General features: G+C 40.4%; 2 protein-coding genes across 4 annotated transcripts in view; one reads left to right on the top strand and one right to left on the bottom strand.

Moving 5' to 3' along the window:
• PICALM (phosphatidylinositol binding clathrin assembly protein) overlaps nucleotides 1-5515 on the top strand; it is a 52039-nt gene extending 46524 nt beyond the window's left edge. For 2 of the 3 annotated variants that reach the window (XM_010284528.1, XM_010284527.1), the window contains one exon: nucleotides 4153-5515. In XM_010284528.1, the coding sequence (XP_010282830.1) occupies nucleotides 4153-4167 (15 nt within the window). In that variant the 3' untranslated portion in view covers nucleotides 4168-5515. Of the gene's footprint in view, nucleotides 1-3082; nucleotides 3186-4152 lie in introns of all 3 variants that reach the window. The other variant, XM_010284526.1, reaches the window with a different exon arrangement.
• Nucleotides 5516-11643: 6128 nt separating this feature from the next.
• On the bottom strand, nucleotides 11644-23835 carry CCDC83 (coiled-coil domain containing 83). Its single transcript, XM_010284529.1, has 7 exons — nucleotides 23607-23835; nucleotides 21026-21117; nucleotides 19767-19835; nucleotides 16275-16396; nucleotides 15158-15243; nucleotides 13684-13868; nucleotides 11644-11835 (listed from the first exon to the last, which is right to left on the bottom strand). Exons 1-7 carry the CDS (start codon nucleotides 23833-23835, stop codon nucleotides 11644-11646), a joined length of 975 nt encoding a protein of 324 aa, XP_010282831.1.
• Between the last annotated feature and the right edge of the window lie 68 nt (nucleotides 23836-23903).

The following is a 23903-nucleotide window of genomic DNA, read 5'->3' as shown; positions in this document are numbered from 1 at the left end:
AGAATAAAGAAATTACTTGGCCTGCTGCCAGCCTCTGCGTGAATTGTAAAGCTGCAGTTGTTAATGTCACTGTTAATGAATTGTACAGAAAAAGTAGTAGAAGTGATCGTCTGGTGATGGGGAAGAATAGGTAAATGTGCAAATGAGGAAGATGGCTGGCAGTGGGGGAGGTTCATAGAATAACAGAATGGTTTGGGTTGGAAGGGACCCTTAAAGGCCATCTAGTCCAACCCCCCTGCAGGGAGCAGGGACGTCTTCAACTCGATCAGGTTGCTCAGAGCCCCGTCCAGCCTGACCTGGAATGGTTCCAGGGATGGGGCATCTACCACCTCTCTGGGCAACCTGTGCCAGGGTTTCACCACCCTCATTGGGAAAAATTTCTTCTTGGAGCTAGTCTATCTGCCCTCTTCTAGTTTAAAACCATTGCTCCTTGTCCTGCCGCTACAGGCCCTACTAAAAAGCCTGTCCCCATCCAGCCCCCTTTAAGTCCTGGCAGCTGCAATAAGGTCTCCCCGGAGCCTTCTTTTCTGTAGGCTGAACAACCCCAACTCTCCCAGCCTGTCCTCCCAGCAGAGCTGTCCCAGCCCTCTGGTCATTTTTGTGGCCTCCTCTGGCCCCGCTCCAACAGGTCCATGTCTCTCCTGTGCTGAGGGCTCCAGAGCTGGATGCAGCACTGCAGGAAGGGGGGGTAGAATTGCCTCCCATGACCTGCTGGCCACGCTGCTTTGGGTGCTTTGTTTTTTTAATTTGAAATTGTGGAAGAACAGGCTATGGAGTTCAGGACAGTTTTAGGCCAGAAAGTAAGCTTTACAGGTGCTTCTTTTGGCACACTAATCTTAAAATATATGCTAAAACAGCTTGACAGATTTGTTTAATGAGAAACCAGTATCTAGCTAATGATGGGAATCATCACAACACTCACTTGCGGATGGGTTCTTCTGTCATACTGTGACTCCGGAGAGTTTTTGTCTTTGCTGGAAGCGGCAAGAAGTGACAACTGCTGTTGGAGGTGAGACTCAACTTTGGGTCTGCTCCAGTACCGTACAGCATTTCAGACCACACCAGTGCTGGGCAGTAAGGAGGCTAAGCAGTTTTAAAAATCATCATATTGGTGCTAGAGAAGCTGATGGCCAGTGCTGTTTTAAATGCTGCTTCTTAGAAAGTGCTAAGGTAGGTTTTGGTTTTCAGATGTATTTGTAAGCTGTATTCTGGATAGATGCAATGTAGGAAACTGTCTAACTACACTTTCCACATTTTTTTAGGCCTCCTTTTTGATAATTAGAGGAATCTTGTTAGAATATGTATTTACTATAAAGTATTGTGTCTTGTCTGAATGTGGCTGTGGCATCTAGGAAGTAGCATTGTCAAGTTTTTTCCTAGTATTTAGGCTGAACAGGCTTCCTGAAATTTCAGCTCTGTTTCTGGTTACCTGCTGATGTTGCACAAATGACACAGCTGTAAATCTACCGGTCTTCCACACTGCTTTCAAACTGGGACATTGCTTTGGACTTGATATCAGTTGGAGATTTGGCAACTCAATTTAACAGGACTTTTAATATGTGGCTCCAAGCTGTTTGCCCATGAAGAGGAAGGATGCCTCATGAAATCAAGTCGCAGCAGGCGTGCCTTGCTTGAAGTCATGACTCTGTTGGACTTGATCATCAGGCTGGCTCAAATCCTGGAGAGTGGTTGGGTGTGTGAGCTACAGCTTTCCAAAGGGAAGAACCAACTTTAAAAGGGGAACTTCTGACATCCTGAAACCGCTTCTTGAGCACTTCCCATTCTGTCTTATGACTCTTCCATAATCTGAATCCGAGTGCCCCATTGGGAGTGGGGTTTCGGGAGGGAGATAAAAGTTCCAACCCAGATAGAGAGTTGATCCTAAGAGATCCTAAAAGAGCTCCTTCTCCTCACATAGTTTAGGATAAACATTAAAGTGAAAAAATTAAATTTGCAATGACAATATTTATACTCTGGGCACTTCTGCAAGCAGATCCCATAAGCATGTTCCCTGTCATGCATAGCTTGGCAGGCATTTGGTATTTCTGATGGAAATATGATGTCTTCATACGATGTTTTTGCAATGGGCATGAAGTGCAAGTATGCACTTAGTGACTTGATTATGAGTAAACTGTTAGTGATGGAATCTGAAATGGAGAAAGCGGACTTTTAATTGTAACTGCAAAAACATGCAAGCTCTGTGAGGTAGGAGGGCAAATAGAATTTAATAAAGCACTGATAATAACTGGGAAAGCACTACAAAAAAGGCAAAGGGCTAAAAAAAAAAAAGAAATCCACAAATAGCAGATACTCCTGCAATTACAGCCTGCAGGTTATTGGTCCCTTCCAGCAGCAGCTTAAACTCCAATATTACCTACTTGTAAATTCTGTGCTTTATATGGCTGAATTTGTAGCGTGGTGCTTTAAATACACAGCTAGAGGATGTGACTTTTGTTAGTGTATTGGTCTCAGTCTTCAGTTGTCACCTAAAACAGCAGCAGTTGACGAACTTTAATCTATTTTTTTTTTCCTACCCCCAGAATATATCCTGTGTTCTAGGCCCTAAGTTGAGAATTATCCGTTATCTGCTCTCCAACTTCTTTTTATACACACCCTGTTTTGGGAGGAAAAGATGATGAGAGCTGTTTCTTCTGGAGAAGGCATCTGGAAAGTTGCCATGGTCTGGCCAGGCCCCCAGCGTCATCTCTCCCTGCCAGTACATAGTTTTGCCAGTAAAGCGGGGAGAGCGCTAACCCGTTTCACAGGAGCATCAGGCTTAATGTTTTGCATCTTCTTTTGACGAAACCTGCTGTGAAAGTGTGAGGTTATCTGCTTATTTGGCAAACGCCAACTGAAGTTTCCTTTCTGGAGGGTCATGTCCAGCTTGTTTCTGCATTACACCAACCATTGAGGAGGCTTTCTGTTTTCCATATGACCAAACACCTTGTTTTAATAGTTGATTTCTGCCAACTTTGCCTCTTAACCTCCCCTTGTCCTTTCATTACACATTCAGCTTTCATATTCTGTCATTCTGAGACCTTTTTTCTTTTTCTTTCCCTTTCTCTGTCGTCTTTCCTACTAGCTGTCTGCAGCATCCAGCCCTTCCAGTCAGAGTCCTCACAGAGCCTCAGGAAAGGATCCCTTTGCAGAGCTCTCTCTCCAGGATTTCTTGTAGAACAACTTAGGTATTGTCCGTTATTCTGGGGAGATGCTGGTTTTTGTGCTATAGAACAAAATTAAAGTTCTAACTCAAGTTTTATTAACATGGCTAGAACTGTTTCTGAAGAGAATAGAAACAAAAGTCATGTTGAGTTGGAAGCATTGTGGAAGTGACTTGGAAACTCGGTATACTTCAGTGGTTTAAAGGCCTGATCAAATCATTTTGCTTTAACCCATTGGAAATAAAGTTTGATAATTCCTTTCTGAACTGCAAGAGCCAGCAGATGTGGTCCTGTGCTGCAGCTGGGGAGACAGAACCAGTCCTTCCTGGTATTTACCATTTCATCAGGAAAATGTTTAGGGTTCGTGGTTAGCAGCAACCACCTGAGTGCTGCTGGCAGTCTGCTTGTGCGCCTCACCAGAGAGTTAGCTTTATGCAGAAGGAGATTCTTGCTTTCCTGTGTGCGAGGGTTAAATTTTGGTACAGATGTGCACTGGAGTTCTGGTCGTCTTTATCAGTCAGGCGCAGGTGGAAGTTAAATACTACATTGAGTGAAAACATGAAAAAATTCAAGAATACGTAGTGTAAAGAAAGAGTGGGCTTTATTGCACGCAGTGTTCTGCTTTTCTGTGTGCACTTTCTCTGATTCAGTGTGAAAAGTGACCTTGAGTTCTTTTCATAATGATGTTGATCTGTTATGCTGCCGCTGGTGGCAATATTGCATGGATGAGTAGATGGTTGTTTTTTTATTGTTGGACAAGCCAGCTTAATGCAAAGAGATGTTCCAAAGGCTGGTGTAGTTGGAAAAACATCCTGCTGGCCCTCAGTTGTTTTCTGGCCCTGATTTTGTAAAAATTTTTGTTTCTGTTCAGAACTTCAGATCTTGGGGTAGTTTGGGCATTTGAAGAATGGAAATTTTTGAAGAAAAGACAGGTTTATAGTGAAGTCCTACTTCTGTTGGATGTTAATACGAGGGTTTTTCGTCTTTCCAGATTCAGTTTATGTAACTGTGTTAGATGGAAGAGAAAGGAACGTTTCCAAAAAGATGTGCTCACCAATAAACCCCCACTTCCAGGAAAAAATGAACTTCAGTCTCTCAAACTCTCCTCTTTCATTAAACAATGCAGTGAAATGATGAAGACCGATGAAGGAACCTGGGACAACTCCATCAGAAAACATCAATATACAGTACCAAGCCAAGAATTGCCATGAATTAAGACTAAGATCTTTTTTTTTTTTTCCCTGTCCTAACACATCAATACTTTCAGCTTCTAATAATATCCATGATCGGTAACATACGGAGAGAAGCCTTTATTCTGGAAATTGAGATTGGTATTTGGAAGTGCTGTCTGGAGTGGAGATATGTCCTTTACTGTAACTCAAAACAAGACTTTGGGCAGGGGAGGGTCAGATCCTAACTCTTAATTCTGCAGTTCCCTTTTCTTCAGTCCTCACAAATGTAGGCACAGCAGTAATGGAAATTAACTTTTTTAAAAATTATATATTCAGTTTGCAGTAGACATTCCTTATGTATTATTGTTTGTATTTATTTATGATTATCAATTTAACATTAATATTGTATCAAAAAAACCTCCTTATGAAAATGAGTATGGATGTATACAGTATGTCTGATTTTTATCCACAAAGAATGAATCTGATTCAGAATGCTTTTCAGCTGACATACAGAGCACTAAATATTTTAAAGGTCTGAATCTAATGAATTCTCAGTATATATGGGAATTAGGGAAGAGCTGTAAAATGCATTAATCCTTATAGTCAACTCTGTGCCTAGGATTTTGCAAGGGAACAGTTAACTGACTAGGAGAAGCACTACATTTTTAATTCAGCATTAGTGCGTTGGGAAGGAACTTTATTGCTTTGTGCTTGGCATGTCATTATTTTTACATTTGACATTATAAGGCCTTTCCAAAATGAATGTGAGGAATTGCTTTCATTTTAAGACTTTCCTTCTTTTCTGTAAAAAAAAAAAAAGGTGTTGTGTGTTGAGGGGAAGCCTTTTCACTTGGCTAGTGCCATGTTTATGATCATGTACCTTTCAAAAGTAAAAAAAAAAAAGGGGGGGAAGTAGCTTCCTTACATAGGTCTAGTGGGTATTTAGTTAACGAAGAATTAAAAGTAGCACTGTTGATCGGTGCTTTGTGTAAATACATCATAACTTTTGGGTGGAGTGGGGCCTTCAGAAGGATAGTCAATGATCTGAAAGCAATTCTGTACATGAATTAAGCATACTTGCTGCATTGTCTCTGCAGATTCTATTTTTGTTTAAAATATTAAAATGTATGTTAGTAAAAATGGGTGGATTTTCAAATAAAATGCAGCTTCCACAGAACTTTTGTTACGGTATGAAAGTCTGAGGTGCTTCTTTTCTTTTTGCTGCTTAAAATGTGCACTGATAATTGCTTTGTTTACTTAATAAAATACCAAATGTATTTCATATGTGCATACTGTATGACAGGGAGTGCAGTGCTATGAACCTGAGAGTGACATGATCCGTACACCAGCTTCCTGGCGGTGCAGCAGTAGATGGCTGTGCCTCCACTGCAGTGAGTTGTCTCACTAAGAGCTGAATTCTTTACTGAACATGATTTTTCATGATCTAGTTTTTCAAAATATTCACGGCAATAAGCTTGTACTGTTTGTAACTGAGCAAGAAGTATAAATATGCCAAAATAATTACTTGGGTATCTTCCCTAATCTTCCAGCAGTAGTTAATGGTGGTGAAGCTTTGAACAGCTTGCTTAGGCCCTTGTCTGCATTAGATGCTAGTTTCCCTCCCAGGGAGTTGTGATATAAATGGAACTTCCCTCTTCTCTGCTACCTGAGGCTTGTCGTGAAGGAGGTACAGCATGAAATCATCAGTGCAGAGCAGTAGGTGTAAAATTTGTTTCTAAAACTATGAATTTTAGTAGATGTGAACATGGTTGGGGTGTGGTGGTATTAGGTTGATGGTTGGACTTGATGATCTTAGAGGTCTTTTCCAACCTTAATGATTCTATGACTCTATAATTAAAAAAAGCCCAAACCTGTTACTTGTACAGCATATAGTGCACATGCCCAGAGCTGGGGATGTTTACTTAAAGATTTACCTTCTGAATGTCTCAGTTGTGGGACTGTACCACCAGAGAACAACTATTTAGTTTTTGCTTGCACTCAGAATATCAAAAATGTGAATGGCCTGAATCTGGGGTCAGCTGGAAAAAACATGCACATTTGTGTCCTATTAGGTAAATCTGTAACTACCAGGGTACAAATTGTTCTGAAACACAGTCCATAGCTTGTGTGAAAGGTTAAGGCAGACCTTCCTCCTCCTCCATAGCCCAGTGTGCTGGGTTATGATAAAAACAGACACCAACCTCCTCATCTGTTTAGGTCTATGATGCACTCTGCCCAGTGGTTTCAGTCTCTCTCAGACTACTGACTGAGGATAAATCTGCTTTCTTAGATCTTTTTGGTCCCTTGGACCCCCTCTGTGGGGCTGTGGACTTGAGGCTGCAAATCATGCAGGTGCCAAAAATCCCCAGACAAACAAAACCACCTCTTCTGCAGGGATGATGAATGCTTCAGCTGTGCCCCTTTACAGCTCACCCAGAGTTGCTCTGTGCTCTTTAGCACAGCTGCTGTGCAGGCTAGGCTTTCTTTTTGGAGGCCTTGCTAATAAGCCTTGCTTTTGGTTTACTCTTCAGAGACAAACTGGCTTGAGAATTTTCCTGAGGATTATTTTCCCATTTACTTTGCTCCTAATAAGTATGTTTGCTTTTGGTATTGCTGCAATAACACTCAATTGTAGCTTAATTTAAAAAGCATAGCTCATAGACATGTTTCTTTTGCATTACTGGCCATTTTCAATAATTGGGGGTTGTGAAAACCTGGTTCTCCCCAAAATTGAGTTCAAAGGCTGCTTAACCTAGAAGAGCAAACTGTCTAGGAAAGCTGCCTGCTCCTGGCAAGGAGGGGAGGATATAGTGCTTTGTTAGAGCACTGCGGTTTCTTTTAGAGCTTTGCGAAGGAAAATAGGGTGTCAGAATCATCACAATATTTTTTAATTTTTTAAAATCAGTCATATAATTAAACCAACTGGGTTTACCTCTTAAGACATTATTCCTGCCAGAACAAGAATCTGAACATCTAGTAACTTCATGGGTTTTCTAAAAGCCCAAATGTAGAATCTTCATTTGAAGCCAAATCTAAATTCTTGCGCTGCTTCTGTTCTTTGTTTCAAAGCCACAAACTAAACTGAACTGTTCTGTGCAATAAATTGACACTGACAGTACCTCAGGAAACATTTAAAAACTGTTTTTATGTGACATCAGAGCGTCCATTCAAGCAGCTGCTGGAGTAAGTCACAGTCCCTCCCAGCTGCCATGTGGCCCTTCCGCAAGAAGAAGGGATGGGGTCAAACCTTGCATCTTTTATTAGACACAAAGTGCCTGTTTTCAGAGCCTGGTATAAATTTTTGTAGTGACATAAGTGAGTTGCAACTTGAAGGCCAGAATATAATTGAGATAAAAGATTATGGCAGAAAAATGAGAATTAAGTGCCAAAAACACTGGGAAAGATAGGAAATGCTGCTGAGAGCAGGAGATAGACAAGATTATGTGAGGAGTTGTGAAGAAATGTGGGGAATACAGAAGAAAAATCAATGGTAATGGAACCATACGCAAACTAAATAGCTTTCTCCTTGGCCTGTTGGCAATCTTTTGACTTGAACTTTGCAGCTCCCGCACACTTGCAGGGGCCAGAGCAGAATCAGTCTTGCCATCTTTTGCCCAACAAAAAAAAGTGAGTTACCGATGTTTTCCACCTTCAAGCTGGCAAGTGAAGGGACTTGGCTGAGCAGTATGCTATGTCCTGGCTGCATCAGGAGAATGAGCGAGGAGGAAAGAACCCTGAGGGGGTTCCCCGGAAGGTGCAAGGTTGCTGCCACCCGCTTGGCACCCTTTTGTAGTTGAAGGCTGAGTAAATACTATCTCCATTTCATTTGTGGGAAGTGACTTGCCCAAGATAACAAATTGGTCTATGAGTTGAGTAAAACACATTTTTTTTCCTTGCTTTTCTGCTGATGAAATTTCCTGAGGCAAAGATCAAAAAAGCTTTGAAACAAACAGCCAGTTTCCTTAAAGGCTCTGTTGTGTGAGCTGATAACACTACTGAAAAGGTGTTGGCTGCAAGCAGCAGATTGCTCTGGAGATCCGGCAGCTGTGGTACACGTGGAGAGCTAAGAGCTCAGGTTTATTTTTATAGCATCAGTCTCTGCTTTGTTCACAGTGGTAACTGCTGAACTTCCCCATGCCAGCTACAGTAATTGCACAAGTATTGTTTTTCTAGAAAAGCGTTACTTGATACAATTTTAGCCTCTTGCTGCACTTCAGTCACTAAAAGTGAGGAAAAGGTCCAGCACCATGTCAAATCCCAGTTTTCCGCGGCTCAGTGGAGATGTTCTGTGGGTCACATATGGGAACAGTTGTTGGCATCTCATTACCATGTCATGTCCTAAAGCAACATAGTGTTTGTGGTAGCCTGCAGAACATGAGCTCTGAAGGGTGGTATTACAGAGAAACAGCCTCATTTCTACTGTGGACTCAAAATCCAAGAGAAAGTCCTTTTCAGAGGAACATCCAGCTGCAAAACATCAGTGGCTTAAGACACTAATGCCATTAGATTCTCTGTTCCTTGCTTGTCACGACAGCGTAACTTTTCAGTCCATTAGCTTCTGCCTTGACCTTATTCTGGCAAACTCCCTTTCGCCCACAGAAGCAGAGCATTTAATAACTTCTCTCTCAGAAAGCAGCCAAACAAGCACAAATGCTGCAGAACGAGTCTCCTGCCCTCGTTTCCCAAAACATGCAGGTCTGAACCTGTGGAAAGATCTCCTTGTTACATAACCTAGTCTCTGCAGCCTTTGCAGAGGCTGCAAACCTCTCAAAAACCAGACCGAAAGTCAAGTAACCTACATTCCCCACAGCTCAGGCTGGGGAGAGATCATGCTTGCGCAGCCAAACATTTATAATAAGCAATATAATCCAGTTGCTTGATTCTACAGGGAAATTGCTCAGAGAGGGTTCAAACCATCAGTGTGCTGAGGTAAGCAGCTCCTTTCACCACTTGAGTGGACACAGGCTAAGCAGTACACTCCACCCCATGGTGCTTTTTAGGCATTTGATGGATTGATGTTTCTCGGTTACAGCTCATGGACTTCAGTTCTGTTAAAACAGCTTTTATCACCACACGCTTACATGCAACTTGGGTGATGCTCATATTTCTTTAACTTTGAATTTCCAGTGAACACTTGTGAGGTTTTTTTCCTGTTGAAACTGCAAGTTTCATAGAGTTGTGTGCCAGTTAAATACATGACTCCAGCTCAACCGAGGCTTTGCTTTGATTATAGTTGTGGGGACACATGGACACCTTCCTGCATCTTGTAGCCCAACTCGTGTCCTATAGTTGTCTTGCGCAACAGAAACACAGTGAAGAAAAGGTATTTCATAATGGTGGGAATCTAAGGGTGACTCCTGCAAGTTTTGTCCTAGCTGGAGTAGCAAACCCTGACTCCCACTGCTTAAGCAGGAGTTGGAAGCATTGGCCGTGCTGCCAGAAAGTGTGGACTGATCAACCCTCTGTTTTACAACATGTTGCTCATTTCTGAAAGATTCTGCCAGTAACAAATTTATCAAATCCAGATGCCTCATTTGCTGAAGACCTAGCTTTCTCCATATAAAAGCCTCACACTGGCCTTAATGCTAATCTTACAGAAATCAAAGGGATTTGGGACACTTCACTAAGTATGTTTTGCTACAGGCTGTTGCTTCTGGCTTGTGCAGGCTGCCCGTGGCTTGTACCCCAATTAGCATGTTTCAGATTTCTTTTTAACTCCCTCTCACCCACACAGGCATTTATGGTAAAAGGCTAAACAGTGCCTTGGAGAGGCAAAAGTTCTTTTTTCCAAGGTACAACTTTATGTTGTCCTGCCATGTGTCCTACACGTGGTGGTGTGCATTATGGCCATAAGCAAAGTGAAGTCTAGAGATGGGCTCACTAGGAAATGTAAATGCCCTCTGGGGAGCGGTGGGAAGAAGAGGAGGCCTTTCTTTAACTGAAAAGCTGTTCAGCATAAGCCATATTCTGATTCTGCGGCTAAACAAAAAGCTAAACTAGTTACTGAGCAGAACTAATTTCTCTTTCAAGTAAGCCATTTCATGGGCTTGCATTTCACTCAAAGAAAGCCAGTGTAGCTGAGGAGGCTTCTGTTGTGCTAAGAACTTTACCACCTCGCAAGTACAGATCCCCATTCTCTCGACACTGGAGCGCTAGGCGTCACCTCAGTCTTTGTGGTAACTCAATTGGGTTACAGCAGGGACACGTCCAAACTCATTTAACTGTTTACGACATGGCAACGCAAGTGAGATTCAGTCTGAGATAAAGGCTCCTGCTTTACAAGTCTGCTTGTGAGCCTGGTTTCTGAGGACCTGCAGTCAGTGGAGCCCAGAGAACAGTCCGACTCACTGCAACTCAAGGAGAAACCTGCTGGGCAGGAATATCAGAGCTCGCTTGAAAAATGAACAATGTTTGCACTGACATACAAGGTGAAACGTGGCATAGATACAGGTTGTTTAAAATGTTTAAGTTTTTTAACAAGTTTTATTCCAAACAGCTGATTAACCCATCAAAGGTTTAAATCAGATTATTCAATGCTTTCACAGGTTTCTAACGAGGAAATGCATAGGTCAGGAGCCTACTTGTGCTTGTGGGGAAGTAACGGCATTGTGTACTCCTGATAGGGTGTCCAGGATGTGCAATGAGAGTGGGAAAACCCCCACTGAATCAATGCACTAAGATATACGTTCACAGAGACTAGCCACAAACCAAAGATACAGGGTTTCACAACATACTTGGCCAATTAAAAAAAATAAATAAGACTTTGATGATTTTTATGCTCTTTTTGGTGTTTTTTTAAAATTAATTTTTGGTTATTTCAATATCATTAAGTAGGGGTTTTATGGAGACAAAATGCATTCAAACATTCAATTTCTAGCAATAGTTGAATTATGTTTGGATAAATTATATTCTGCTTTAGCGAAGTATTAAGTATTTTGTAACAGGTCTACATTTTATGGCAGCCTGCATCTACCCATTCAGTGTCTGATCAAGAGGGAATTCCACATTTGACAGACTGCAAGTGGGGACCACAAAACCTAAATATTAACTTGGATCCTTTATTGGATACATGTGCAGCTACTTGGGTGGAGAAGCCCAAAAAATGCACAAGAGTTCTCACAGAGGTAAGAAAAGCAACCTTTCAATTGGCCATCTGCACACAAACTCTCGTTAAATTTATACATGTAAATCATGATTTAGGCACTCAAAGATAGTTTCCACAAAGCCCAGTGCCACACACTCCTTGAAGAACACAGGAAACGTTTAATGAAGTGAGAAAGTTACATTTCTATGTTAACAGCACAGCTTGCCTATTTTTCACCAAACTTTTCTTTAGATAAGGCCTTGATCATCTGAGCTGTGATGCGCCCATCTGATTTACCAATAATGCCATCTTCTCTGTGGCTCCTGGTTGGCAATTCTTCTGGTTCTTTATGAATAGGCATGGCTTTTCCAACAACACACATTAACCTTGTCTCCAGAGGACCCAGTTTTAAGTATTCCTTAAGAAGAAAGAATTTATTCTTTTGCAATTACATCGAAAAGCAGCCATTCTTAAAGAAAAACAGCCCAGCAACTTTCCTTCTAAAAGCAACTGTAAAGATGCTGCCCTGGTGTTGCAATGTTTGGTAATGTCAGTGTTAATGGGCTTGGTTTACAAGCCAGCTCATCTTAGGAGGCTGCAACCCTGCTGCCCTCTTCTTTTCCTGTGTTTTTTCACCAATAACACTTTCTCTGCAAACCAAATTCTGCTCCCAAGTTCAGTTCTGTGAGAAGAATTAAACTAATCCAACAGCTCACTGCTGCCAAAAGAGAGAGGTCCAAGTCCAGCCATGTGCTTCCACCACGCCTGTGCTGGCTCTGGTCTTCTCCAAACCTCTGAGTCAATTTGGTTGGCTAATCCAACAGAAAACTAATTCAGGAGGAGAAAAAAAGGCAAACTTTTCTGCTGGGTTAGTGAGTGAATCAGCTACAGAAAAGGTTGATGTGTACTACGGGTTCCCTAAGGGCAGGAGCAGGACCATACAGCCAAGGCCAGGGAGAAGGAAGAAGGAATCCAACAGCACGAGCTCTTATATCACCTCTATTTAATAAATGCTTCATAATAGTTGCCAATGCAACTCCACTGTTTGCAATTACACCTTTGTTGGTATGAAGTACAGGAATGTCAGCAGCATCTATGTCCCTCAGTAGAGTGGGCTCTGCAGTGCTAGCAGCAGGAAGAAAGAAGTAAAGCTAGTGTTCCTCTCCCAAGGCAACAACCACAAGGAAACAAACACCTGGAGAGATTTTTTTTGTCAAATGTTCAGCTTTTCTCTGTAATGACTCTTCAGGACAGAGCCACTCCTTATGTTAGTCTCTGATCAAGGCTACAGGATAATTCTCTGAGCACAAGTTGCAGGGTATTAATCAAACTAATGCCAAGTTTCTAGAAAAAGAGTTGTTGTTTGGTTTGGGGGTTTTGTTGTTGTTTTTAACTGATCATTAAGTTTCAATACAGTACTCAAGAGTAAAGAAACATTCTGGAGAAGTATCTTTACACAGCAAGCCCTGCAGTCTGTACCACGTCTATATCATCTTCTTTAATTTGCAGTAGAAATCGATGATGTAGAGTAATAGATTTTCTGAGAGTAATTAGTTTATTTAGAAATGTATTCAAGTTTTTGTAACTCAAGAGTGTACTATCAAAGGCACCCAGGAAAAATCTTTTTGCAATCTAGGATCGAGGATCTCCTGAAGCAGGTGCCACCACCTCTTTCGAGAACCACACAAACTCTGCCTATTTACATATAACCTCTACCTTTTTATTTTCTCAAACCTGTATTTTGCACCCAGGAACACATTCATCCTGGCTTTCCGTTGAAGGATCAAGTGACTTGTTGATCCTTTAATGCTATTATGCAACATAAGTTCTAAAAGGACCAGCACCCAAGCAAACAAGAATCTGTGCAATACCATAGAAAACTGTTACTTGGTGACATTCAGAATTCTTTCTAGGGGGAATTTGACACTCACGTATGCTGATTCCTGGGACACCATTCGATTGCCAAAACAATGCATCTTGTGCTATCAGAAATGCCGTAAGGCATCCAAAACATCCACGTGAGGCTGACCTGTATGACAGACCCTATGCTCTTTTGGCCCAGCATCTGAAGGACAGGGAGTGTCCTCACCATCTCAGCTAGCACCTATAGCAGATGCCTATGATTAAGCATCTGAATTATACACTAGGTAAAAGACATTGGAATTTTTTCTGCCTTAACATCACTGGGAGTAGAATGCTTCTGGCAGTAGCTCATGCTCCACACTGAAATATGTTTTTGTTAGTGAAAGACTTGATTAACTCATACCTGGAAATCTTTTTCATCTTCATACAACAAGCTATCAAGAGTTGGAGTGAAAGACTTTTCCCGCAGCTCCTCATCACTGTCTTGAGGCTTCTCATTCTCTGTTTTAGACTGAATCTTTGCAAAGGCCTTATTTTTCTGACAGGAGACTGTGGCACTTCTGAGGCTTTCATCTCCATCTGCTTTTGCTTTTTAAAGAGATGAACAATGATGTGTATGTAATTGTTAAGCTTTATAAAGATCAGTATAAAGATCAGAATTAGTATTCAGTATGAGCATTGCCTGCAATCTTTAACATGGTTTGGCCAGTGTGATGTAATAAACAGCTTGGTAAGGTTTTTAATTGGCAATCCAAGCCAACTGTTAATTTTGCTCACTGATTTTTCTATGTTTATTTCTGTTCCAAATTTCTCATCAGTATCAGGGACTGAAATTGATTGGAAGTTAGAAGTAATGGGTCTGTGGGATAGGGCACAGGAAAAATTAGCTTTTATCAATTCAACTTCAATCTTATATAGCTATTAATAGTTAAAAAAACAGGAAAGGCAGCAAAACCAAGTAAAAACCTTTTCTATATCAATGCATATATCTCTATATGTACATATATATACACACCTGATGGTTCCAGAAAGGCCCACCTATGGCTGGAACTGATCAGAACTTCAACAGACTTGTTCATGTGTTCATAACTGTATGGAACTTACTTCTTTGATTTATTTTTGTCCTTTATTTCCCCTCTTTCTTCTACTCACACGAAGTGAGTAAATAAAACATGTGATACAAGGAATCCATACAAACAATCCTGGATGGGTAAGCCCACTCAGTCCTTCTTGCCTAATGGTATATCCTTTTCCTGGGCACACCCACCAGAACAGATGGAGGTTCAGCCCAAAATTCAGTACTGCTTATCCAGATTTTCAGCTCAGGCTGATCTCCATGCAGCTTCATCTGCTCTTGCTAGGGATCTATTTATAATTTAACTCCAGTGTATCTTTATGAGCTGGATGACAGTAAAGTGCATGTAGACTTCAAGTGAAAGCCAGTGTAGAGTTCAAAAGTGTCCTCTCAGGGACAAGATATAATGAAGTTATGGTGATACGAATCAGTAAAGAACTGATTAAGATATGAATCGTATCTTCATAAAAGATGGCTGATCCTATTAACCACATTCCAGGATAGCTCTATATGAGTAATTACATTCAACAATCTAAACACCGATTTCAGTTTTAAAACTTTATTTTAAAGTTTTATTTTATTTATTATTATTTTATTATTATTTTTATTTTAAAAATAGATTGTGGTTTTGTCTTCTTAACGCCAACTACAGTCTATCATTGCTGTGGTGGCTGCAGTTAAGTGTAAAATTAAGTGTTCATCATGTAAAACCAGCAGTTTGATAAAAAAACCTAAGAAATAAAAAAATATTTAAACTTTCAGTGACTTATCAGTTCTTATAAGATGCTGGCATGTGCATTACCTGCATATTCTCTATACTCTACTTCTTTCATTTCATCCTTAGGAAATCCATCCTGCAAGCCAGCTGCCTGGGTAAGAAACAAATGTCTATCAAATAAAAAATAAAAAAAAAAGTGAAACTCAGAGGTATGAATTTTCTCTCTAAATTTTCCTGCGCAATCTTTTGGGGTGGAGGAAGATCACCCTTTCTGAAAGCTATTTGCTGCTTAACCACAAATGCAGAATAGCGCAATGTTTTAAAAATGCAACAGAGGCAGCCAGGTAGCTTAGTGGCTAAGAAGCTGCTCTTTTTTATTCTTAGTGCCTAAGTTCAACTATGTCCATGAGCCTAAAAGAAAACAAATGTTTTAAGTCTCCAGTCAGTCCAAGATTCAAACCACAGCTGGCAGCTCTCACTTAAAAGCAGTCCAAAATTTGGAGAGGAGTGAAAAATGGCCACTTCTTAAGACTTGGAACTTTATTATGCAATATGGCTGGAATCACTGAGCTGAGACTGGAAAATGAAGATGGATCATTCCCATTGTTACATTGTGCTTTTGATACCATTAGTGTTGACATTTTACAGCTAAATTAATCTTTCTCTAGGGAACAAGTTAAATAACTTCAATATAAAATAAACTAATACTACAGACACCTCTACGGACAGATGTATTCCAAGGCCTCTTCCTTACTCAGTACCGGGTCATCTGTTTCACTTGATATTGCAAAATCCCATATATTTGCATATTGATCTCCACATCCTTTAACATTTTGCCAACAGTAGAGGAAAAATCTATTACTCAGCGCTTGGTCTGAGAAGCTGGGTCTGAGACAATTACAACAGAAAGAAACTATTTCCAATCCCCAATGGTATCCCCACTAAAAGAAAGTGAGTGTCACTAGGTCTTAATAAAAAAAACCAGTTTCTTCCCTGAATTTTGGTATTTAGAAGGTTACAATGTCATTGTCATCCTTCAGAGACACAAATCCCACACATAGTCAAATCCTGCCTCCCCTCAGCTAGGAAACTACCTTGGCTTTGTTGTGGGAGAGCCCAAATAGCTTTAGAGGCAGGAGAAGGCATTATCTTTTTTTAAAAAAATTAAATCACTTTTGACTCTGTAAAGGCATCATTTTACCTGGGTACTCTCAGATTCTGAAGTCGGCCATCAATCAGTTTTGCCACTAAACTGATATTTTCTTCTTCCAGGAGCTGAATAGAGGCTTTCAAATCACTTACTTCCTTTTGGTACATCTTAACCTTTCGACAGTTAAAACAAACAAACAAACAAAACCCATACAAAAAAAGGATCATCTCAGAAAGGCTATAGCCATTTTGGAAAGCTTTCGTAGTAACTATCTTAATATCACATACCTGGAAAGAATGCAGCAAGACTGCACATTTGGAGGAGAAACATAGTGACATATTTTCAGGCAAAGGGAAGGTTTCTCTGGTTCTTTCTACACCTCTTTTAGAACCCTTTACTGGCACAACTCTGTCAATCACAGCCACACATTTGGGCTATGCAACCCTGATAGCAGAACCTTCTCATGTAGCCAAAGAGGTCCAGGAGAGAGAAGCTCTGGGTTTTTCTTTTTTGGTTTCACATTAGAGTGTTGAGAGAGAAAAACCATCTTTTTAGACTTAAATTCAAGCTCTTCCTCAGTAAGTGTTGCTTTTCTAATTCCTGTCTATACACAAAACCTTTCTTACCCAGAATTACTGAAACTTTCTGTCCAAGTTAGCCATGACATTGGCTAAACCGCAGGTTCTACTTTTTTTTGGACTGGTAATTGCCCCATATTGCCATGAAGTTATATTAACAAAAGGATACTGGTTACTCAATTCCTCTCACTTTTTGTGAAAAACAAGCAAGTTCTTAGCCCTTCGCTGGGAAGCGAACAAGTGCTGTCCCTCATGGGTCCATCCTCAGACCAGTACTCTAGTATCTTCATCAATGACATAGACAGTGGGATCAAATGCACCCTCAGCAAGTTCACAGACGACACCAAGCTGAGTGGTGCAGTTGACACACCTGAGGGACAGGATGCCATCCAGAGGGACCTGGACAAGCTCAAGCAATGGGCCCGTGAGAACCTCATGAGGTTCAGCAAGGCCAAGGGCAGGGTCTTGCACCTGGGTTGGGGCAACCCCTGGTATCAGTACAGGCTGGGGGATGAAGGGATGGAGAGCAGCCCTGCTGAGAAGGACTTGGGTGTCTTGGTGGATGAAAAACTGGACATGAGCCAGCAATGTGTGCTCGCAGCCCAGAAGGCCAACCATCTTCTAGGCTGCACCTAAAGCAGCATGGCCAGCAAGTCGAGGGAGGGAATTCTGCCCCTCTGCTCCACTCTGCTGAGATCCCCCTGCAGTGCTGCATCCAGGCAGCACTGAAGGGTCCATGGACACCTTATTGCAGCCTTCCAGGACCTAAAGGGGGCTTAGAAGAAAGATGGGGACAGACCTTTTAGCAGGGCCTGTTGCGATAGGACATGGGATAATGGTTTTAAACTAAAAGAGGGCAGATTCAGACTAGATCTAAGGAAGAAATTTTTGACAATGGGGATTGTGAACCACTGTCACAGGTTGCCCAGGGAGGTGGTAGATGCTGCATCCCTGGAATAAATCCAGGTCAGGTTGGACGGGGCTCTGAGCAACCTGCTCTAGTTGAAGATGTCCCTGCTCACTGCAGGGGGGTTGGACTAGATGGCCTTTAAAGGTCCCTTCCAACCCAAACCATTCTATGGTTCTCTGATTCCATGATAAGTGCAATGTACAATGGGGCAGATGATACCTTCCCAGAAATCTTAGCCACAGGCACATGTTTAAAAACAATACCTAGTGATCTGTATGCAGCTGTTCTCACCAAAGCCAAATTAACCCAGCTTTAATAATCTGAATTTGCAGTTAAAAACTAGTTCTCATTTCTCCCAGGGATTAAAAAAGGTGAAAATGACAGGCCCTTAACCAGTAACAGGATGTGGTTTGGCATGATGAGGTGATGCAGCTTTACACCATCTTGGTGTGACACACTAATAATGCAAAAATGTGACTGAAGTCTCCAAATCTGTCCAAATTTGGAGGTAACTAGTTTAGGGCTCTTTGGGTAAGTAATTTTTCAGTTCAGGAGCCAAACTGAAGAAAAAGATAAATTTTGAACTGGGACAAAACTGAAATTTTTGGTTTATCTGCCCAAAAGAAAATACTGGAAGAGTTTGTCAGCTACATATAAACATTAGCCTGAAATAAAATATTTCATCTGTATAAGAAAATCAGAGAAAATGAATGGGTCAATTCAGAGGACTGGAGAAGTTAGTGATAATAGTTATGTTTTCCACAATAATTCAAAGCACTAATTCAGAACACAGGAAACTAGTAACATAGGAAACTAATTCATAACATAGGAAACTTCTAGTTGAGAGGAAAGAAACCCAAATCCCGCAACTCTGAGGCAAGGGCCTGTCAGGATGTAAGAGTACTGCAAAGTGGATCTCCCTTGTTGACACTGCCTAATGTGTGTAAAGTTGGTTAAGTGTTCTGTGAGGCAGAGAGATGGGAAGGGAATTCCTGCTTATTCAGTGATAGGATATATAGATACGAGCTCCTGTTTGTTTATACAGGTTAAAACCTTAATTCCCCCCTGTTGAGCCCTATCTCATTGCCTCAGAACCTGTGGTTTGGACACCCTCCCTGGAAAGCTAAAAATGTAGGCTCAGAGCTCATTAAGGGGAAGAAGAAAAGCTGTATCCCTGCATACTGGCAAGTATGTTAAACTAGCAAGTAAAATGGAGAAACCTCTGCCAGGTTTGTTGGTGTGGCACCGAAAAATAAGAAGTTCATCTATTAATTTCCCAGAAAGTTTTGCTCAGTTTAAACTGTGAGCTTGTAAAGGTGGGGACGGGTATTTCCTCCCTCCAATCTCCTGCTTAGATTTGATTGCAACAAATAATCTGTATTGACTGGAATAAACACAATCAAATGTTCACCGTGGAAAAATCAGTTTCCTAAATTTGGCTCACCAAAAAAAGGGGTTTTTTTTGACAAGAAAAGTCACAGCTATCTAATATATAGCTCTAAATTGCCATTAAAGGACAGTATAAAAGCTATCAAGTAATCAGTTACAACTATATACAATTTTGATTTTCCTCTCTTCAGTGTACTAATTTCCAGGGTTTCTTTATTATCTCCCATTTAAAGCTGTCTCAAGCCTTTTCTCCAAAAATGTTTCCAACATCCATATCCATTTTCTTTCAATTTGGCAGAACTAGAACTTCAATGCAACTCAAAACTACACTCTTCAGATACTTACATGGTTGAGCCTTTACACTATTTAGTATTCCAGTCTCCACAGAAATAAATACTTAATTGTATGGAGCATTGTAGTCCTTCATAAAACTGCTTGGGTAGGAAAATGGGTCCTTCATTTGTGAAAGCAGATGTTCACCTTTTACCTTTCTTCACCACATACACTGTTTGCTACTCAGGATTACTGATTAACTACAGGACAACCACTTTCCTTTTCCTAGGAAGGTCTTCAGAGGCCCATCACTGGGGGAAGAGTTAGGACTGTAGGCCACTGTATTTCAAACCTGAGCTGCCATCATAAACTGTACGCAGGTGATTCTCTTACCTCTTCTTTTAGCCATTCATTCTCTTCAATTTCTCTGCAACTGTTTTTGTCTAAGTATCTTACAGCATTCTGAGAAAACACAAGTTAAAATCATCTCATCTGAAAGCAGGACTTTGACAGTGCTGCATGTTATAAAGAAGAACCTTCTGCTGTTTAGCATGAAATAATTAAGAAACACCCACACAACAGACTGTAGCATCCCCTGAGGGATTACAAGGGGATTTAGTCCACAAGACCAGATGTTTCTTCTCCATCATCCTGTCAAGCGCAGTTCATATGTCAAGCAATTTACCAATATCTTATAATTTCCCATATTAAACTAGAACGTTTTCTTCTTGCCTAACAAGTTTTGCTATGTTCCCACTACTGCTCAAATCTTCCTGTTTTCAGGAAATTTTTTTAGTTGTTAAAAAACCCAAGCAAAATCACAAATGAGGCAGTACTGATCAGGTCCTGACAAGTGACTCAAACCATTTAGATGTCTATGGTAATGAACCAAGGCTACAATTTAATTATTGATATCAGTAAGAGGAAAGGAACAACTGCGAGGGAAGATGCCCTTGTAGGTGACCATAAATACAGTCCTTTGTATTATGTTCTCACATGACTGAAAGTTCCAGCACTGAAGTCAGGGAATTTAAATACTTAATAGACCCAACCAGTGTTTTGGACTGAAGCATGCTTTGCATTTTGTGAGTATAAGAAGTCATCACCATAAATACTTTGTAAATCACATTTGCAAATCAAAGCTGCAGAGATGACAAAAAATCGGTATGTCAATAAGCCTAAATTTTCCTGTGAACTGCACTATTTTGGCATTTTCAAAAGTTTGTGCTTTACAAGTACAAACCAACATTTTTTGCCTTATTTTTTCCATCTTGATGTCTATTTCCATGGAGACAATCTTTTACTGTGCTGTTAATTGTTTTTTGAAATCTATGCAAATGTCAAAATTAAGGTCACAGCAAAAGTGACATGTTCTTGAACAAGATATAACAGTGCATGTTGCTGCAGTTTCCCATGCCTTGTTTGTAAAACACCCTCACGTCTACTCACTGTTAGTTTGATGTAAAAAAAAAAGTACACGTGTATAACAATATCCAATGCCATATTTAGTAAGAAAATTTGCAGTTTATTTTACTCTCAATTTACTAGAAAAGTTCCAAGGCTTAATTCGAGTTAAAATAGTTATTAATGTAGAGGTACATGAATCCCAACTATGATGTAGTTAGCACTTTTAAAAAAGGCAGAAGGAATACCTCAGGTGCCTGTTCCTTACTTAACTTCATGTGCCTCTCAACCAAGCTGTCATTTTCTTCTTTCACTGCTTTCAAAGCATTTCTATAATATTCTTCAAAACAAAAAAGATCAGAAATCATTATGTGACATCAATTTCTTCTGACAACAAATAGATAACTGGCATGTTGTTCCTAAACTGGACCTTATCAGCCAGTATCACATGCTTAGATGCTCATGCACATCTTATGCAAATGGCACCTTTTTCAGTCAGTTATTATACAGAGCCCAATACATTTTCTGACTTATCCAAGCCTTCCAGGGGGTTCTAATTAGACAACAGAACAAAATGGTGAATCTGGCAATTTCCTCAATGATTTGTTTTCATCATTACGTATTGTCGTTATTTAGAAAGCGTGTTGTATACCTAACAATTTGTTTGGCTTCAAGTTCTAGTCACTTGCTATTTAATTATTTCATCCTTCCCTTCAGCTGTTTTTGTGCTATTCTAAATAGCCCACTGCTGCCTTTTGGAGGAATGAATGAGATTGTAGTAATTTTCTTTGAAGGAAGGCACTTCATACTTGTTCCAGAGGCTTGAAATTCAGCCTGCTGAAATTCAGCTTCTGTTGCACACAGTCTGTTGCTGATCTGGCTGTAAATGATTGTCTGGTCATGGACCCACTGTGGATTCAAAGGCAGTCATATATGGAAGGTGCATTAGCTGTGCAGGAGTTCTCAATTTAACATTGTGGAAGCTGGCCTGCCTTAATCAATCCACCATCTAGGCTTGGCAGAATAAAAATGGAAGTACTTACACACTATAATTAAATCAACTTTTAATTCTTTCAGACAGCTAAACAACCTGAGTTGTACTGGGAGAATGAAGAAGAGGAGGAACTGTTCAGACATACTGTTTGTAAGGAGGCTATTTTCCCTAACTCTCACTGCAACACTGTTTTCCCCAGACCTTATGTTAGTATATGGCACTCTTTTGCTTCCTCTCCCCTCCAGCAATTTTGTTTCACATGTCATCTCCAGACCACATGAAGTACGCCGGCGTCAAGACCTTTCGTGATACCTACAGAGACAGAAACCTCTTAACTTCTGCTGATTCCTAAGCCTGTCACACATTGGAGGAATGAACAAGCCCAATTTCCTGCAGCATTACACTGGAAGCTTGTTAGATTTTTTTTTTTGCTAGGCTGGAAGACTCTATTCCCCAGCCACTTTATAAGTTTGATTTTAGGAAGTTGAGTAAAATAGTATGCTAACATCCAGTACTGGCAGCATAATTTTGCAGTATGTTAATTAGGCAACTGCTATATGTACCTCTGGAACAGTCTTTCTCTAAATACACTTCCATTCAACCGTGAATTTTTGACTCTGTACCCTGTGACATGCAGGACGTCGGACTGAATGTTCCTACTGGCTCATTCTGGCATTCTATATAAAAGCCCATTCTCTTTTTCGTTACATATTTCAGCAAAGTTTTAAATTGACTAAGAACATGGAAAATGCATAATGAAAAATATCAACTTCTTCCGAATACAGAGATGGATATCTGACAAGCTATCTGGCACTATAGAAAAGACAGTGCATATCTTAATCACGATAAAATGTGTTCCAAGAGACAAAAAGATAGCTATCTGGCTCTTACCCACAGTAGTTGATGCCTGGTAATGGTTGGCACAGAATATACAGAGACCCTTAAAGCAGTGTCACTGCCTGTTACTACCAGCTGCTTGGCTGTGGTCATGCATACTGAGAGGGACATAAAGGAAGAAAACCAGGACATCCTTCTCCCATTAGAACCATGGGTTATATAACAGCAAAATATTTAAGTGTTTTAAAAATAATGCAGTAGTAAAGAAATCTTTGTAAAGCACTCAGCACCAGAATACATAAGCTCTCAAATTAATTCCACTGTTGTGTCAGTACTGAAACAGTTCCCAGTATTTTTATATGGCTGTACTGGCAAATTTGAAGGGCCTCAAACACAAGACTATGCAACTGGGAGGCAAAGTTCAGACCACTGGCTAAACAGCTCCCTCTAGTTCTGCATTTAAACCAGTGTGATCGATTCAAAAGACTGTCAAAAGACTTTGCTTTCTTGTCAACGGAGTTTTCAACATGTGAAATGCTTCCAGCATGGTGAGAAGCAGTAAGAACGGAGTCAACTTTTCAAGTATGACTGTTAAGGGACACCTGTGTGTAGGCAACCTAAATACATGTAGACTTACTTTTAGAAAACCGCTGTCCTTCACAGTAACATTTTTGAAATATGGGTTGCCTATATTTTACAAGAAAATCACCAGAAGACAACGATATCAGTGTCTTTAAGTGTTCATAATTTCTACAACTTCATAAAATTCTTTACTGAGTTGACTTTCATGGAGATAGAGTTCTTCCACTTTATAGGATTTTTGTTCTATAATTCTATGATTTTATAGGATTATGCAGTCTAGGTTAGGTGCACTGCCTTGCAAAAGTTGATATAAGTTACGATAACTTGACATCAATCAAAATTTATATTTTATTCACTTCCCAGAAGTAGTACAGAAAGCGCTTGCAAGACTTACATTATACTAGCTGTAAACTGACCTGTAGCCCTCTGAAGGTCATCTTCGACTTCCTTGATGTCTTTTTCCAGATTCATAATCTTGTTGGCCTGTGTTTTACATCCTACATTTTTGTACTCCAACCAATAATCCCTCTCACCTTGCTTTACTGAAAGTCTTTGGTCAGTTTCTTCAATCTGAGAGTGCAGATCTATTAAAGTAAGAACATCAGAAGGCAAGTTCATTAACAGTTCCTTGAACTGATCCTTCATAATTCTTACGACTTCATGAAATTCTGTATTAAAGGCACTTTTCACACAGAATCACACAGAATCACTAA

Source organism: Phaethon lepturus, unplaced genomic scaffold, assembly GCF_000687285.1.
Source record: "Phaethon lepturus isolate BGI_N335 unplaced genomic scaffold, ASM68728v1 scaffold17103, whole genome shotgun sequence".
Classification (NCBI taxonomy): domain Eukaryota; kingdom Metazoa; phylum Chordata; class Aves; order Phaethontiformes; family Phaethontidae; genus Phaethon; species Phaethon lepturus.
The sequence above is the reverse complement of the archived record's forward strand: the minus strand, read 5'-3'. Positions and strand labels throughout refer to the sequence as shown.

Bases quoted from the DNA above. Each gene is read 5' to 3' on its own strand.
- CCDC83 (XM_010284529.1), bottom strand. From the start codon at position 23,835: ATGAAGGATCAGTTCAAGGAACTGTTAATGAACTTGCCTTCTGATGTT. The intron at 16,397-19,766 runs GTAAGAGAATCA...AACTGTCGAAAG, and splicing joins ATGAATGGCTAAAAGAAGAG to GTTAAGATGTACCAAAAGGA. The intron at 11,836-13,683 runs GTATGAGTTAAT...TTTCTTCTTAAG, and splicing joins AAGATGAAAAAGATTTCCAG to GAATACTTAAAACTGGGTCC.